This window comes from Ambystoma mexicanum, chromosome 3p (assembly GCF_040938575.1).
Source record: "Ambystoma mexicanum isolate Mex_15411 chromosome 3p, UKY_AmexF1_1, whole genome shotgun sequence".
NCBI lineage: Eukaryota > Metazoa > Chordata > Amphibia > Caudata > Ambystomatidae > Ambystoma > Ambystoma mexicanum.
In genome coordinates this window covers 907937522-907954160 of record NC_090925.1, presented here as the reverse complement: position 1 = coordinate 907954160, position 16639 = coordinate 907937522, and the positions used below count along the sequence as shown (strand labels likewise).

Sequence of the window (16639 nt, the reverse complement as noted above, 5' to 3'; positions counted from 1 at the left end):
GGAAATACAGGGCAATTGTGAGTGGAACATTACTGCGAGATGGAAAACATGGTACATATGTTGCAAGAAAGCATCTTAATTTTCAGTAAGGTGGTGTTTTATTTCTATGGTTGTTGGACCTTCAATACTATATAAAATGGAAAGGAATGTGCTGTCAATTCACGCTTTTGTTAAAATAAAAACAAAAAGGCAAAATAAACAATGAAAAGCATGAAAGCGAATGAACAATGCCTTACCATCGAGAGTGGAATAATTAGCATTATTCCCTTGGTAATTTGAATTCTGGTTGGGAGTGAGGCTAACTGCTATTAAAAAGAAAAAATTGAAAAAACAAAAAGTCCATTTTTAAAAAAAACACATTCTGTTCTCTTTTTATTTGGAACTGTGTAAGTCAATTAAACCAAGTTTATTATCCTTAGATGGGGATCTCTGCTGGGGAAACAGGGGCACCAATGAATACCCAATCGCCCTACTCACAGTCAACAAGGAGAATGGCAGTAGACCGGTTAATGTTCTAAAACATTAAATCATCACTTAAAAGCTCAAACAGCAGACGATACATTTTGGGCAAAATGAGTTACAGCTTCAAGAGCGCCAATTTGAGCCTCAAGAAGCACTGATCCACACACCAACTAAAAGAAAGAATGCATAATACGTCTCACTCAACACTAGAACACAAGAAGTGGAGCAAGTTTAAAATTTTATTTTAGGGGGAACGGGGGGGTGGGGAGTTTGTGTCCACGGTTTAGTATTTTTATTTAATAAAAAGTAAAAGTAGTCCTCCTTTCTCTTGTAGATGTCATGGGAATGGGGAAACAAACTTTATCTGCCCAATTGTAGTCATAAATATAAAATAAAATGTTCTCAGTCTCTAGGAGCAGCACAGTTGGTGGGGACTTCAAATGAACTGCCGTCTGCAGTCCCCAAAATAAAAATCTCTCTCTCATAGGAAACAACAAGATGACCTTGTCACAAATGGGGAGGCTTATGTTAAGGCTGCACTTCACTTCCAGAGCATACGTTGGCTTATCAGTTGAAACCCAGTGAGGTGTTTGTTGAACTTCAACTTTGATGGGGAACCAACAGCCTGCTCAACAGGGAAAGATGATGTATTCGTATCCTTTCAAATTACACAGACCTCTGTGTCTAGAGACAAGTCTGTTTCTCCAGAGAGAAGAAACCTTCACAGCCACCCTCTGTGACAAAGAGGGACTTCAACAAAAACGAAACAGTTTGGTAGTATTTTCACAGGCTGAGCCGCTTGCAATGTTTACAGGCTGGTGGGAATGAGACAGAAGCAGTCTTCTACATCAGAAGTAGTTCACAGATGAGGCCTGTTCGGGATAAATGGCATTTGCGGACTGTGAAGCAGGAGAAGACAGAAGTTTCCAGATAAGAGGTCCAACATATTAAGCCACCTTGTGCACCATGGATGAAATTGAATCTGCCGGCAGGTTGCACTTTTACAGTGACAGGAATCGTCTGTGTTTAAGGGGATGCAGATCAGAAGCAGTCAGCAAGACGAGATGTCAGTTCACAGCTTGAGGGGGTCTCAGTTTCCAGGAGGGTGGTACGGAAGCTGTTGGGGAGGATGAGATTGGACTGTAAGGAAAGATGGATTAAAAAAATTACAACACAATTAAAAAGCAAGCACTGCTTACTAGCAGCCAATGGTCCAGTAAAGGTGGGCCGACAGTAAGTTCAATCATTAAAGTACAAGAAAAGTCTGACACTGTTAGCCCAGTTTATAAATCACACAGTCCAAGCTGTTATAGCTTTAATCTGATTACATGAAAATATACTGAGAAGGTTTAGCATCACCTCTTACAAAAATTCCGACATTCATTATGTGGCTGTCAAACAAAAATGAGCAAAAAAAAAAAAAAAACCCACAGTGCTGTACATTTTGTTTCACATAGATAAATACACAGGCCCCCAAGCTAACAGTGGACACTGCACCATTCTAAAACCATATGTGTTTTGCTTCACCATTGGCTGCAAGACATTAAGGAGTCATCCAGTATGATGTGCACTGTGATAAAATTGGATATTGTGCCATTTAAAAATGCTGAGATGATTTTTGTATTGGAGCAGATGGAGGCCAGCAGGCATAAGTAACTCCACTTGTCCTACTGTATGACCATGCATTTTGTGGAGGATGAAGAAACATACAATGCCTTGACTTAAGTTTATGTTGCAAAACACTACTACAGTGCTCCATTGTTCCATTCTTCTGTTAGACTGGGCATTGCAATCACTGCAGATAATTGCACAGGTGTAGACTATTTGGAAAAACAGGTGGCATGCGGAAATAAAATGTATTTTATGCATACTGCACCTGCGCAGAACTTTGGACTGTGTGGGGAAAGGAAAGTGAATGAAACACGTGCTACTTTCAAATTGAGTGCGATTTTGTATCTTGCATTTTGGGATTTCTTTACAATACTAGGTTTGCTCATACTTACTGGGTCCCACTTTTAAGATTCCCTGTATTTAACTGTTTGGACACATTCCAAGCGTGAATTACACTGGCCTGATGAAAATATAATTTGCCAGCACATTTTAAGATGAGATCCGTTTTCCAATTATTGCCCGTTTAGAACTGTTCTAGATGTATTGCTCTGAAGATAAGCGGAGCATCAGAGGACTGAATTCCAAGCATGGTCTTTCCTGTATCTAAAGGAGCTTAAAGTAGAAGCATCACGCTTTATTCTTTTCCTATGTGAAAGAAATGTTCAACACTTTTTTTCTTTGTTGCTCATCTTGATGTGTAAACGCCTTCAAATGAAGATGTGCAGGGGGCTTCCAAAGTTAACGCATTGACCCTTTCAGCAAAATATGTTCAGATAATCCAATAACATGTATCAAACCTTGGATTTTGAGTTAAAGCGACCCAACTTAAGCAGTGGTTCAGTAAGATTCTAGAATCCTACTAAATCCAAAATCTGTCAGTGAGTAACCAGCAATGTGGGCAATGGAGGGCACACTGAATGAATGAGAAATCATAATAACCTCGTATGCTTCACAAGTAGGTACTGCGCAGAGAGAAAAGTAGTAGAAAGCAAACCTGTTCATGCCATAGAACTACAGATGCAAGACCTTTACAGAGAAATTGGGAACTACAATTATCCCCAAACTGCAGAGCTAAGGGTAGTTCATAAACTGAGATAAAGTGATCAATTACATTTCATACTCTCCGAGCTATTCATGTTAGAGAATCACACATACTAGTAATTCACTTATTTATCTCAAACTTTAATTATCAATTACAAATTTGCAAACTTTCATTCAGAGTGCCAAGCATTATGTTGACTTGTGAGGCAGTAACAAAAACAAGTCCTCTAATCAAAGTTCCATGGTGCAACTGGTTCTGCTGTGATTTCAGGCCCTGCATTGACATCAAGTGATAACGGCTCATTCAGTTGTTCATTTTGACACAAACTAGTGTTCAGGCATAATAGCTAATTTGTTTACTATGCAATACCTTAAGGCTCTGTGTATCTATAGTATTGCAATTCTTCTCTCCAAATGGATCTGGAAACAAAAATAGTTTCATGTATGGGAACTTGGATAACACTTTGGCGTTGTTTAACAGCATGTTGGATAAAACGCATTGAACAGTTCTGCAGTTGACAATGCCCGTAGCTCACTAGCCATTTTAGCTACTGTTGAGATGGATTTCGGGAGGCCACCCCATTATGGGGCACAGGGAGACGGAGTTTAGCCAATCCCAATCAAGCTAAAGTAGCAGAGTGGCAAGGCTTAGTGTCGGGAGGGCTGTGAGAGTGGTCTAGGGCTATAATGAGTCCACAAAAACCACCAACAATAGTTCAAGTTAGACAGGCATTGGTAGGTAGGATTTTCATAATAATCTTTCTGGCCTGCGTCAACCCCAAAACATTTTGCTTTTACTGGTGGATTATGTTTCCTTATACCTCTGAGTGGGAAGCTTTTCTCACACTCACATAATACTTTACTCTTTTTATGGGTGTCATTTTTAAGACTCTCCATAGTGTTTTATTTTTAAAGTTATTCTCTTTGACAACTTTTTGGCAATAAGTGCCTATTGTTGCTGGGTTGCCCTAGGGGCTCCCCTTTTAACTTTCGCTAGCTAACCTTGCGAGAACTACAGTTCCCAAGGTTATAAAGGATCTTTGGATCCCATTTACATTTTATTAGGCGAGACCAGCCCCCCCCACCTTATGTTGAGTGCTGAGGAGATAATGAGTATCCCCTTTCTCATTCTCATTTTAAATTTAACATTTATGTTACAAGGACAAACGTACCTTTAATGGCGGCTGGTAGTGAACCTTTTTACTAATTTGGTGCACCTTTACTGTGGGCTGTTTCCAGAACTGCGGTAACGGCACCTATGGGTGCTCATTTGACCAAAATGGCCCGTCTTCTTGTTTTGCCATTTTAGTGCCCCATGTCCTTTCCTGTTCCTTCCCCAAAAATCCAGGGTGGAAAATTCCTTTGTGTGATTTTTATCTCCAGGGGTAGTCCTGTGGACTCCCACGCCTAGGCTCCAGAGTGTCTGTGAAGGCAGGAAGGAGTGAGGACTGCAATACTCTGCAGCCCTTTGTCTTCCAGCCTGACTGCAAAATTCCAGTTCAAACTGGAAGGCTGTCTGTCCTGAAAGGATTGCCAACCCCCAAGTTTGAATGTTGGATGGCTGTTTGATTGGCTGGGTTTCTGCATTAGAGTCAGATCCTGGAAGCTGATGAGGTAGTCAACCAATGGAACCAAAACCGAAGAGGATGATTAAGGAAAAGCAGCCGAAACGATTTCCAGCGACTGGAGAGCCTGCTGTAGCCATTTCTTCCAATCGACCTGAGGACTCTGAAAATGACAACCCCGATTCCGAGCCTGGTGAGACCCACTAGACGCAAGACCACCTGCATTTTGAGCCATCCACATGCTGTGCTGAGACCTTGCGGGCTGCAATACCTGAATACCCTGGGACCTTGAGCCACTGTGTGGTGCACGGTCTTCCGAAATCTCGCTGAAACTTGATTGGCATCCTGCTGGATCTCCAGAGGCACGATTACAGTCCGAAAAGTCTCCTCACCAGTGCTGGAACTTTGTAACGACGAGAATCCGACCAGCGATATTCTGTCTTCTTCTGTGCCCCTGTAAAGGCGCCAAATTCACAGAGCCACATCCAGACGTGAGGATAACCTTGGCTAGAGCCTTCCTTGGGAACCTTACTGCAAAAGTCCTTGCAGTGTACCGACTTCTGTCTTTCAACAACAATTCAACAACCAGGTTTTTGGCTGCAGATCCTGAAGTCCTTCTGCTGCAAAATCATCTTCTATGCCGAGGTACTGACCTGGCTTGGGTATTTACTTCTCTCAAGTCTCTTGCGATTCCTGTGTAGTTTTGGGGTGTTTTCTGTGATTGAGAGTCCTCTCGTCCAATGTATCCAGGCCCCTGCTGAAAGCCTTTTCGGGTGTTTTCTGTGACGCCCCTGGACCCTCAACTAACTCTAAAGTAAAATACTCACCTGTTTGAAAAGTCTTCCTTAGGAACTCTGACTTTTGCTACTAAACACCCTATCCTGACACTGGCTGTTGGACACTAGAACTGAGAACACTCATCCTCCAAGAATAAGTGAGACTTTTAAAGGATTCAGCCTTTTGCCTAGAAAAGAGAATAAGTGTTTAAAAGTTACTAACTATGAGAGTGAAAAGTTACAAAAGCTATTACTTACCGTAGAAATGTTCTGCCATTCTGAAAAGTATATATAACGTTGTTTTACTTGCCATAGAGATGTTCTGACATTCTGGAAAGTAGATCTAAGGTTATTTTACACACCTGTGAATTGGTTGTGCATCTTGTCCCCAGGGGTTTAACCTTTCTCCCTGGTTGTTCAACCATTCCTGGCACCTCTTGCCCATTGCATTGCTGTTCCCTGCTCCAATTCCCAGTGCTATGCTGATTACACCCAGCTCGCTTTCAGGCTCTGCACTGCCGCATCCTCTCCTCTCCTCCCGGATTGTCTGTCTGCAATCCAAGAGTGGTGCGCCGCCAATGATCTCTGCCTGAATGCCAGCAAGACGGAGATCCTCCTCATTGGTACACCTGCTCCCCTCTTTCCCCTCACTCTCTGGCTGGCCTCCCTTGGCCTTCCTCCTGCTCCCACCTGTGAGGCTAAAACCCTTGGGGTTATCTCCGATTCCACACTCTCCATCTCTCCTCACATTTCAGACGTCTCTAAGACGTCAAACTACCAATTAGGCAGAATTGCATGCAGTACCCTCTGGGACCACTACACAGAATTACAACAGGTGTTGTCAAACCAACCTTTGGTACAAGTCTGTACCACACAGTTTTTGGTAGCGAGCTGAGCAGACAGGCTTATCTCAAGAGTGAATGTGAGCAGTACAAGTAGTTACACAGAGGACCTTCAATCCCAGTGGTTCAAGTAGACACTTATACTCAAGGTTTCTTGGTAAAACAGTTATTAATTTATTACACAAACATTTAGAAAACATTTCACTAGTAGAAGACAACTTTATATTATATACCAATACACTTCAATACAAAACTAAGATTTTGAGACAGTTTGAGGTCTCCTGAAATAGGAGCAAAATGGCAGTTCAGTTACTTAGAAGTGAGGAAAAGGTACAAAAGTAAGTAGAATAGATCACATATACTTACTAACCAGTGCAAATAGTTTCAGTTCACCAGAGGCGTTCAATTCAAGTCAATAGGCCAGGCCAAAGTCAATGGGCTAGAGTTCTGGATAGGAAAGAGCAGTTCTGGTATCAAACGGTAAAGTCTTTGCAAAAGTTCTCAGAAGTCGTTTAGGCGAAAAAGAATCATTTGTGGGGTCACAAGCTGATTAGGCCTGCAAGTTGGGAAAGTTTCACAAACTTTCACTCAGAGTGTGGCTTTCTCTCAATCGGGTTGGCACAGTACCTTAGTATGAACAAACAAATGCAGCTGAAGTCGTTGGTTCCTGGCAGTTCCAGCAGGTCTCACTGTTCCTGAGCCTCAGTACTGGGGACAAGAAGGAGAACGTAGGGGGACACCTGCACTGCACAGAATCATCAAAAAAGCAAACAAGATGGAGTCACTTCAGTTCCACTAGCTGTCGATTCAAGCACACAAGCTGGTATCCCTTTCCCTGGTTAATCCTAACCAGCCTTGAGAATGGTGTCCAGGTGGCTTACTAGTTGATTGGGCCCACCAACTCAAAGATGACGTCGTCCTTGAAGGGGCTTCTCTGTCGAGATGAACTTGGCAATTCGGACATGCAGCAGGGCTTGATCGGGCAAACCAACGGTCCAGGAGTTGTAGCAGCCGTCCTCTTCCAGCTCTTCTTCGGTTCTTTCGCTCCAGTGGTCGACTCAGCTTTGCAGTCCAAGAGACCGCCTTTTAAACAGTTTTCTCCCTTTCACTCCAGCCTAGCTGTCAGTCATCTAGCAGGGTGGCTGTACTTGCCGGACAGTCAGCCAGCCAATCACGCCAGAGTGCATTTGGCTCTCCCAGGAGACTAAGCACAGAGTTGTGGGCACCTCCCTCACTTCCTGCCCACCCCAGACACTCAGACGCCAGAGGCGGTCTTCAGTACTGAAGCCCGCCAAAAGGCATACGAACAAAGGGACCAAACCTGGTTTGGCGCGCAGAGACAAACACTAGAAGGACCTTTCCAAAAAGAAATGGTGAAAAAAGAAGACAGGACCGTTTAAAAAAAGGTGCTTAAGGCGCCATCTTGAAAAACATGGCTGCCGTGATTTTTAGCTACTGGTGTTCGTGGTCAGGAAAAATCATGGTAGTTTGTTGTAAAACCACTGCCACCAGTCTTTTCAATAGGAAAGGGTAGCATTTGACTGCTACATGAGTATTTAGACACAGGGGATAATATGTGACCCCTTCAGCACTCAATTATAAGATGGTGTGTGCTGGGTCTAGGAATTTGGAAAGACTAGTAAAGTCAATTTCACTTTACATTCTCTGGGAAACAGTTTATCCCAGAGAAGGTATCTAAACCTTTGGGGAGTCTAAAAGACATCCCTGTGTCACTGCAATGAGGGTGCTGTGTAACACACATGAAAAGATGATGCCTAGGGCATTATCTAAAACCCCATAATCAAAGAACACAAGTGAAAAACACACATCAAAATACATGAAAGAGTGGGGAAAAAAGGCTCACACTCGTTCCAGGTAAAAAAAATATATTAAAAAATCAAGTACTCAAAAGACCAGCAAAGTTGCTGGGGGGTCTCTAAGGTGAAAGGAATTCACACATTTATGAGAATTCTAACACTACAACAGCCTCCTTTTAAATCTGCCCGCCTCTACTCTCCGTCCTCTGCAACTCATCCAGAACAGGACCGCAAGACTTGTCCTTGGCCTGAAGCTCAGGGATCGTATCTCTCCAGCACCGAAATCTCTCCATTGGCTGCAAGGTCAAGTTCAAAATCCTTTGCATGTCCACAAAGCTTTTCCTGGGTACAGGGACAGCTCCAGCTTTCTCTTCTGGAGTATCTTCCCGCTCGAGCGCTTCGCTCCTCCAACTCTTTGAGGGACAGTCACTTTCCCAAGAATCGAGCAGGTGGCAACCTCTCAGCCTCTATAAAACTTGAGCAGAACCATCTCCGGTTCCGGAAGCAGCTCAAGACTTTCCTCTTTGCTTCTGCCTTCTCTCTCCCTCTTCCCTGCTGATCTCCTGTCTGTTATTGCACTGGTTACCTGGCTACCCTATGAACCACGGGCCCAGGTCCCTGCCCTCCCAGTTGCACACCTGCACTGCCTCCTGGCAACGATGCAATTGGAGCTGTATCTGTAACCCTACAGTCCACCTACCTGTACTATAAGTTGCTGTTCTGCACTTACCCTTGCACTGCCACCTGCTGGCCGCACTTCTTGTTTGATGTTTAGATCCTATGTCCTGCACTTGCTCCTCCTCCCCTTTCCTCTCCCCTGCACTTGCGCAATCTCAATGTCACTAGGCCTAGTAACATCGTGGTCTTGTCCTCCCTTGTTCCCCTCCCCTGCCTCGCCGCGCCTTGAAACAAATGTGTATAGGCGCGCTATAAATACAATATCATCATATCAAGTAATGCTGTTGGCTTCACTTAACTATTTCTTTCAGACAAGTAAGTTTCCCAACTGGGTCTCGCTTCCCCTGACTTGCCGTTCGCCTGTCCAGAATAAGTATGCATTAGGTTTTACCTACCTAGAATAACAGTCATTCATAAAGAGTAACATTGGGGTTTGCCTTCCCTGGTCTGTTTTAGACAAACAAAAACAGTTTTAGGCCTACACCTGCCTTTAAGTTGCTGATAGCTCCTGTAAAAAGTGCATAGGTTTTACTTGCCCAAGTATAACTGTTATCCTAATATAAGTTAGTTATTGCTTCCCTTAGTCTGTGAACTGAAAAGCAACTGTAATTGAATATTACACCCCAAGGTCCAACTCCCCTAGAATAACTTAGTATATTGTCCAGTTGATATTACTATGCAATTTCCTGCTGAGGGTCACAGTACAACTGATCGGGTCTACTACCCTGTTATTACTGAAAGTAATGTAAAAGTAACTATTGGTCGGTTTTGACTTCCCTAGAACTACTGTTAGGTGTTCCAAAAAAGGTTATATGCTTTGGTATGTGCACCTACCTTCAAGCATAGAGTTGTGTTTTTATAATTGTGGTTATATATAATGTGATAGTACTTATTTACCCCAAGATTTATCTGGGCCTATTTGTATTTAAATAAACATTTCTTTTTTTTTTTAACAATACGCAGTGTTTCAGTGTTTCTTTGGACCATTTGTTTTACAATTTCATCTGTACTGATTCTACAGCCCTCTCTCCCGCCCAAGACAAGCCTGACTGCTTGGTCTACACTACCCTGAACTCAGGTGGTACAGCCTTTTACTAAGAGTCGAGTATTGTGCTGCCTCAGTTGAATGGCTTTACTAAGCTCTTAGTTTGACTTCAGAAAAACTGTTCTAACACAACCATACATGCAGCAAGTTAGGAGTTCTTTTCTGCCTGCATGCTTCTCCTAAGCCATTTAGCAACCCCAGCACTGTGGTGCATTTTTCAGTATTTTGTTTCTTCTGGACCCTGATCCTAATGGTGGTAGGAAAGGGCACTGTTTGAGCTTCCAAAAAAAGGTGGAATCAGTTTTACTGTAATGCTTAAAATGCTGCCAGTAAGCACTGGGTGAATCCCAACAAAATGGTAAGTAGTTCTAAAACGTTATCTTGTTTAAAACGCATGAAATCTGGGTTTCCAGCTAGAAGTGGGAATATTCACATGCATGTGAATCTAAGAAAATTTACACGCTCGAGAAGGAATGTATCCTCTTCCTGCCACTTTGTGCTGTGTGTTACCCGTCATCTCGGGTCTACACAGAGCAATTGCCCAGAAGGGACGTTCCCCATTTTCTAATTTCATCCAAAAGGTTCAAGGAATACCTTTTGGTTATTGCAGTTCAGTGGAGGAGTGGTCAAAGGATTAGTCTCGGGAGGATAGCTCAGGGGCAACATGCTCGCCCTGGAGCAAGACGACACAGAGCCCCACCGGTTCAATCCCCGGGTCTGGGCTTAGAAACCTCTGGGTATTAAGCGCGTTATAAATATCCTATCATAAAAGCACACTAATCAAAGCACCATTTTTGTCATAAATCAATCTAAAAATGGTGCAGGTTTTATGTTTTAATTGACGAGTGGCACCCTCTGTTGGTGGCCGCCCCCCTACAAAGGTATTCTTCGCTGCAAGCCCAGGCCTAGGTCTGTCGGGAGGATGCATATTCTCTCCATAGCTGGCTGGGCCCCCTGAAATTAAAACACAGTTTGACAGACTGCGGCACACCCAACATTAATCTCCTTCCATGTTGCCTCCAGAGCTTCTAGGGCAGGCGACAAAACTCTGCTGCGCAGGCAGAGTAGCAAAGTTCTTTACTAGGCCATGTTAGGCCAAATCATGCTATGCCAATTTGTAAATTCAAGGCCTAAAAATGTTGACCAATTGCCAAGGGTCCTCCCTTCTGAGCATCCATAAACACCTCATAGATCATGCAACAAGAGCGCCACTCTAGTCTTACATGGGATCGCTATCCATTATGAACAGACACAAACCCTGCACAATCAGGAACTGAGTAAGCTAAGCTAGTAAGTGTGTGCATGAAAAAGGGTCTACATGCTTTGAGCTAGACCAACAGCAAAGTGGTTTTCCAGTGGCAGAGGTATAGTGCCTTTGTTGCTGGTCTTCTGGCCAAAAGGAGTGCCTCCATAATGTCCTCAGGGAGGTCCCAGTCTTTTTACATTAGCCTTTCAGAAACCAGGTATGCAGGTTCAGGATCCCGATCCCTGTGCATAGAAGGCAACTCCCTCCTGCGAGAGTAACTCTGGGGAGGGCGAAATAGAAGACAGATGGACATGTAATAATTAAGAAAAATTGCCATGTCGCCCTGGTCCAATCCTGAGCGATTTCCTGATCATACTCAACCTCATTAGGATTGGAGGGACGACTTGGACTGGCAGGCAAGCATACAGGAGCAGAAAATCCCAATCCACTACAAACACGTCCCCAAGCGCTCCTCCCTGGAGAAATGCCCTGGAGCAGAACAGATTGCATTTTCTATTGAAACTTGATACAACCACAGATCCACCCGAGCGGTTCCCCAGAGGACAAAGATCATTAGAAGGACATTCTGAGCTAACTCCCACACAGAGATCGTGCCCTGCCTGCTCAGAGCAACCGTGGCCTTATTCTCTGGCTAAATGAAATACCCACAAGGATATCTTGTTTTGTAATGCCCAAAACCAGAGCTGCATTGTCCCCTTGCACAGTGGTAGTGACCCTACACCACCTATCTTGTTGAGATAATGTATAGCCACTGTGCTGTCTGTCATTATCAGGACATTCCCCTGGATGGAAGGCAGGAAGGCCATCAGTGCCAGTATCATCACCCTCAGCTGTAACAGGCTTAAATGTAGTCTTCATTGCACTGTGTAACAGTGCACGGACTGTAATATCGCTCTGTGTCCAACACTACCCTTGAGGAAGGCATCCGCGACTACAGTGATCTCGGGCCATGGTTGACAAAAAGGTTCTCCACCCATCAAGTTCTCTTTCCGGGCCCACCACAGAAGGTCCTGTGCTACCCTGCTCGGGACTTGAACAAGGTCCATCATCCTGCCTGGGAACTGAGACAATTGGGTTTTGAGAGCCCACTGAAGTGATCTCATGCTTAGTTGAGCCTGCGGCACCAGGAAAATGCAGGATACCATGAGGACCAACAACTTTAGAAATTCGAAGGCAGGTAGTTATTGAGCATTCTGAAATCTCAACCATCTTCGGGACATGCTGAGCCGTTAACTTGGGAGGGAAAGCCTTACCTGAAGTGGAGTCCATGACTGCTCAAATAAATTGAAGCATTTGAGAAGGAGTCATTTGAGACTTCTTGAAGTTGACGGAGAAGCAGAGTTTGGGAAGGAAGTGGCAGATACGGTTGCAATGTTCTAGAACCTATACAGGAGGATGTACCGTGATCAGCCAATCGTCTAGGTAAGGGAAGATGTGAATGCCCCCTCTCCTCAGACTCGCTGACACCACGCCATGAACTTGGTGAAGACCCTCGGGGCAGAGGTAAACTTGAAAGCTAATACTCTAAACGGATAGTGAGTTCTGCCAATCACGTATATGAGGTACTTCATGTTCGTGGGAAGGATAGGCATGTGAAAGGAAGAGCCTGAAGATCTAGTGACACCATCCAGTCCTGGAGCTGAAAGGCCTGGAGGATCTGCAAAAGAGTGACCATCTTGTATTTGACATCCTGAAGAAGTTGTTCAAGGCGCCTCAGGTCCAGGATGGGTCGCAGTCCACTGTACTTACTTCCTGGTGCCCAAAAAGGAGAGTACCAACCCTGGTTCAGCTCAGCTAAAGTTACTTTCTCTGTAGCACCCTTCATCAGCAGGGAGAGTATGGCCTGCAGAAGCAGCTCATCTAGAGCCCGCAAATGATGTTTACTCAAAGGGGGAAAGGGAGCAGGGGAGAGGGGTGAATCTTGGAGCCTTCTTAAATGGGAGACATTAACCATGGGATACTGTTTGCAGTCCCCTTGGATCCAAAGTAATGGAGTATCACTCATCTACATGCCTGGTCATCCTCCTTCCAACTGGTGCTTTTGGTACGAAGTGCTCAGAGTGGTTTAGGGGCTGCAGGAGCAGCTGAGGACAGGGATGAATCTATGTCTTCGGCAGGTTTTCCTCTAGTTGGAAGGGAAAATCATCTTTGGTATTTCAAAAAAGGTAGCAGGCGCTGCTCTCCAGAAAGAGCATGGCATGATAACCTGCTCTGAGATGAGTTTGCAGCACACGTTTTTTGCTCACTGTACTTTTCACAGATGGGAAATATCCATTTGCATATCAGTCTTTGTCCCGCCCACATGGGCAGTCCAGCACCGAAATGCTATGGCAATTCCTCTCTGAACAAGAGTACCAAAAGCAACCCCATACACATGTTTCAGCCTTGTTGGGCCTCATCAGTGAGGTGAAGCTTTGTCTCTCTAAGCACAGTGAGCAAGGAGTCCACGTCTGGTTGCCCCCTGGCGTGTGCTGAAAACTCACCTCAGAACAGGTTATCATGCCATATTCTTTCTGGAGAGGAGCGCCAGCTACATTTTGTTGAAATATTTGCAAGGAACTTGGGGTTGGTCACCCTGAGTTACCTGGGGGCAACCAGACGTGGACTCCCTGCTCACTGTGCTCAGAGAGGCAAAGCTTCACCTCACTGATGAGGCCCAACGAGGCTGAAACACGTGTATGGGGTTGCTTTAGGTACTCTTGTTCAGAGAGGAATTGCCATAGCATTTCGGTGCAGGACTGCCCATGTGGGCGGGACAAAGACTGATATGCAAATGGATATTTCCCATCTGTGAAAGGCACAGTGAGCAAAAAGCGTGTGCTGCAAACTCTCACCTCAGAACAGGTTATCATGCTATGTTCTTTCTGGAGAGGAGCGCCAGCTACCTTTTGTTGAAAAATCATCTTTGACCCTGCCTTTGGGCGGCTTGGCCTCTACCTCTTTGGCTGAGGGAGAAAAGTAACAGAAGGATCTTCCTCTACAACTTTGCAAGGATGCCTGCTGTCGCTTTTGGCAAATTGCCCCCACTAGAGATTTTGCTGCGGCTTTGGAGCTTTTCCAAACAGCCCTCCAAACCTGATTGTAGGGATTGGGCTGAAGCTTACTTCCCATCATTAACCAGGTTAAAGAAGCCATCCCTCATCTCACCCTCACGGATGTCCAAAGTGTGGTACACACATATTTAGCTAGAGTGCAAGAGGCATTGATTGCTTTCAATGCCATGCTTCCAGCCAGAAAAAACACAATTTGCCAAGGCATCATATTTTTAATCGTCCCCGTCGGGTGGCAGAGAAGGAGAAGTCTTAGATGTAAAAGTCACTGCCTGCACCAGACCCGGAGGCAGTCCCTGGTTTCTTCCACAACTCTTAGAGAGTATCCCTTATCGTTGTGTGGAAGGGTAAGCCAGGTTCCTTTGGAGGACCCTTGTCAAGAATGTCAGTATGGTACGTTAGGGAGAATTCTCATTTTGAATGGATTGTGTCCTCCCACCTATTCCTCATCTTGTGATATTCGTATTCGCAAGCTTCGCTGCTTTGGACGTTTTTTTTGGCAGAGGGCGCTGTGCACGAGGTTGTGGCGACGATGTTCCTCTAAAGGCTCTGTACCGTGTTGACGTCACCGTCAATATATATAGCTTGTGCCGCACCCGTTGGCTTCAGTTCCGATTATCCGATTGCTTCGCTTTCGAGAACGGTGCGCTTTGAAATTTTCTTCAGAACATGTCGTCTCCATCTTCCCCTCCTACCCCCAAGACGGGGTTAAAAAAATGTATCGTCGGCGGTTCGAAGATGTCGATAACAGATCCTCAGCGCATTTGTCTTTGATGCCTTGGTTCAGATCATCGAACCGGTGACTGTGGCTCCTGTCAGTCGATGACGGAGAAGGCCCTTCATGAGAAGAAAGGTAAACTGGTGGTGGGGCGGGATGCTTCTAAGGCCTCTTCAAAGGTCTTGTCTAAAAGACATAAAAAAATCGTCTGATTCGAAAGAATCAGAGCGTCACAAAAAACACTAAGAGATCCCGGTCTCGTAGTAGATCGAGGCGCTCTTCATCTTCCTTTTCGAAAAGAGTTAAAATGAGACATAGATCTCCCTCATCATCATCGGATACATCTACCGAATTGGTACGATGCCTGATGAAGTCGGATTCCCCAAGAAAATGGGAAGATTTTAGAAAAAAGATGGAGGTTTTTGAGAATGCGGCCTCGACTCCCTCAAAGAAACCTCAGAAGAGCCAGACCCCTGTCGCTCCATCAGACGACACAGGGAAGTCAGGAACTACTGCGGTGAAACTTGCAAGACTCAAGTCGACGCCAAGTCGTCGAGGAATCCTCGAGAGTCGAGTGTTTCCCCAACACCGCATAAAAAAAAAGAAGTTGTCGAAAACATCTGCAACTTTGTCGATGCCATTGGCGCCGACAGCTTCAACATCGAAGCCTAAAGCGTCTTCAACGCCTTTGTCGAAGACTCCATCGGTGTCGAAGATTCCTTCGATACCATCGACGGAAACTCATGAACAAGACAGGAGATTTACTCCATTACCAAAATCAGACTATTGTAAGTCTTTGTCTTCAATATTTGAAGAAAGTGGCTCTGAGGTTGAGGCGGTTTCTCCTTTTGGAGTGGAATATGGCACTAGACAGGTTCCAGAGGAACTAATTGTAACGCTCACCTGATTCTCGCAGAGGCGCCGGTCTTGACTGGGCGACTACCGTATCTTCAAAGGTGATGTGTAGCACCCGGTTTGCTCTTTGGGCTGGAACTCTGTGCACTGTATGCCTGACGTGTAGAGTAAGATGTCTTAGGTAAGTGAATGCCGAGCTCTCCATCTGCCTCGGGGCAGGGTGCTGTAACCAGTTTCTTCACTGGATAGGTAGCGCAGGCCTCTTGACTTCAGAGGACTGCTGTCCGACGTTTACTGCACGAACGGTAAGTTTCGAGTCATTCAAATGTCTTTAAAGTCTTTAGTAATGATGTCTCTTGTTTTGCAGGGTTCCGGCGATGGCGGATGACGGGCTGAAGTGAGTTGAAGATGGAGCCCGTGTGATGAATAGAAGCGCCTGGAAGCACGTAAGTAAGCGCTTGTTGCCTGCTTCACTATGCGCTCTGTCTTTTTATTTTGCAGGTACGAGTTCGGAGCGGCTGCAGGGTGCCGGAATACCCACTGGATTAGATGTGGAAAGGAGTAATGGCAAGTGAGTATTAAAGTTCCCCAATGTCTTTAAACGCACCTTGTTTTGTCTTTCAGATGCGGGATGCAGCGCCGAAGGCCTCCGGAGCGTGCGAAGAGTTGATAAACTTTTGTCTTTCAGATGCCGGAATGCAGTGTGAAGACCTCCGGAGCGCACGAAGAGTAGGTAAGCCTTTGCCTTTCAGATGCCGGAATGCTAACCTGTTCTTTCTTGTCTTTATAGGTGTTGCTGAAGACTGGATTCAGGATGGTAAGCCTTTTTCCTTAGGCCCAGGACCGGATGCAGAAGACACGATGAGCGTTCTGCTGCAGAGGTTGCAGAATAACGCAAAGCAAGATTCATCC

At 45.0% G+C, this 16639-nt stretch overlaps 1 protein-coding gene across 12 annotated transcripts in view; it reads right to left on the bottom strand.

Moving 5' to 3' along the window:
• Positions 1-683: 683 nt before the first annotated feature.
• The window catches only part of ATXN2L (ataxin 2 like), a 1584242-nt gene continuing 1568286 nt past the window's right edge, over positions 684-16639 (bottom strand). For 4 of the 12 annotated variants that reach the window (XM_069652163.1, XM_069652157.1, XM_069652155.1 and 1 more), the window contains one exon: positions 684-1602. In XM_069652163.1, the coding sequence (XP_069508264.1) occupies positions 1553-1602 (50 nt within the window). In that variant the 3' untranslated portion in view covers positions 684-1552. The remainder of the gene's footprint in view (positions 1603-16639) is intronic. The other 8 variants (XM_069652162.1, XM_069652152.1, XM_069652158.1 and 5 more) reach the window with 3 other exon arrangements.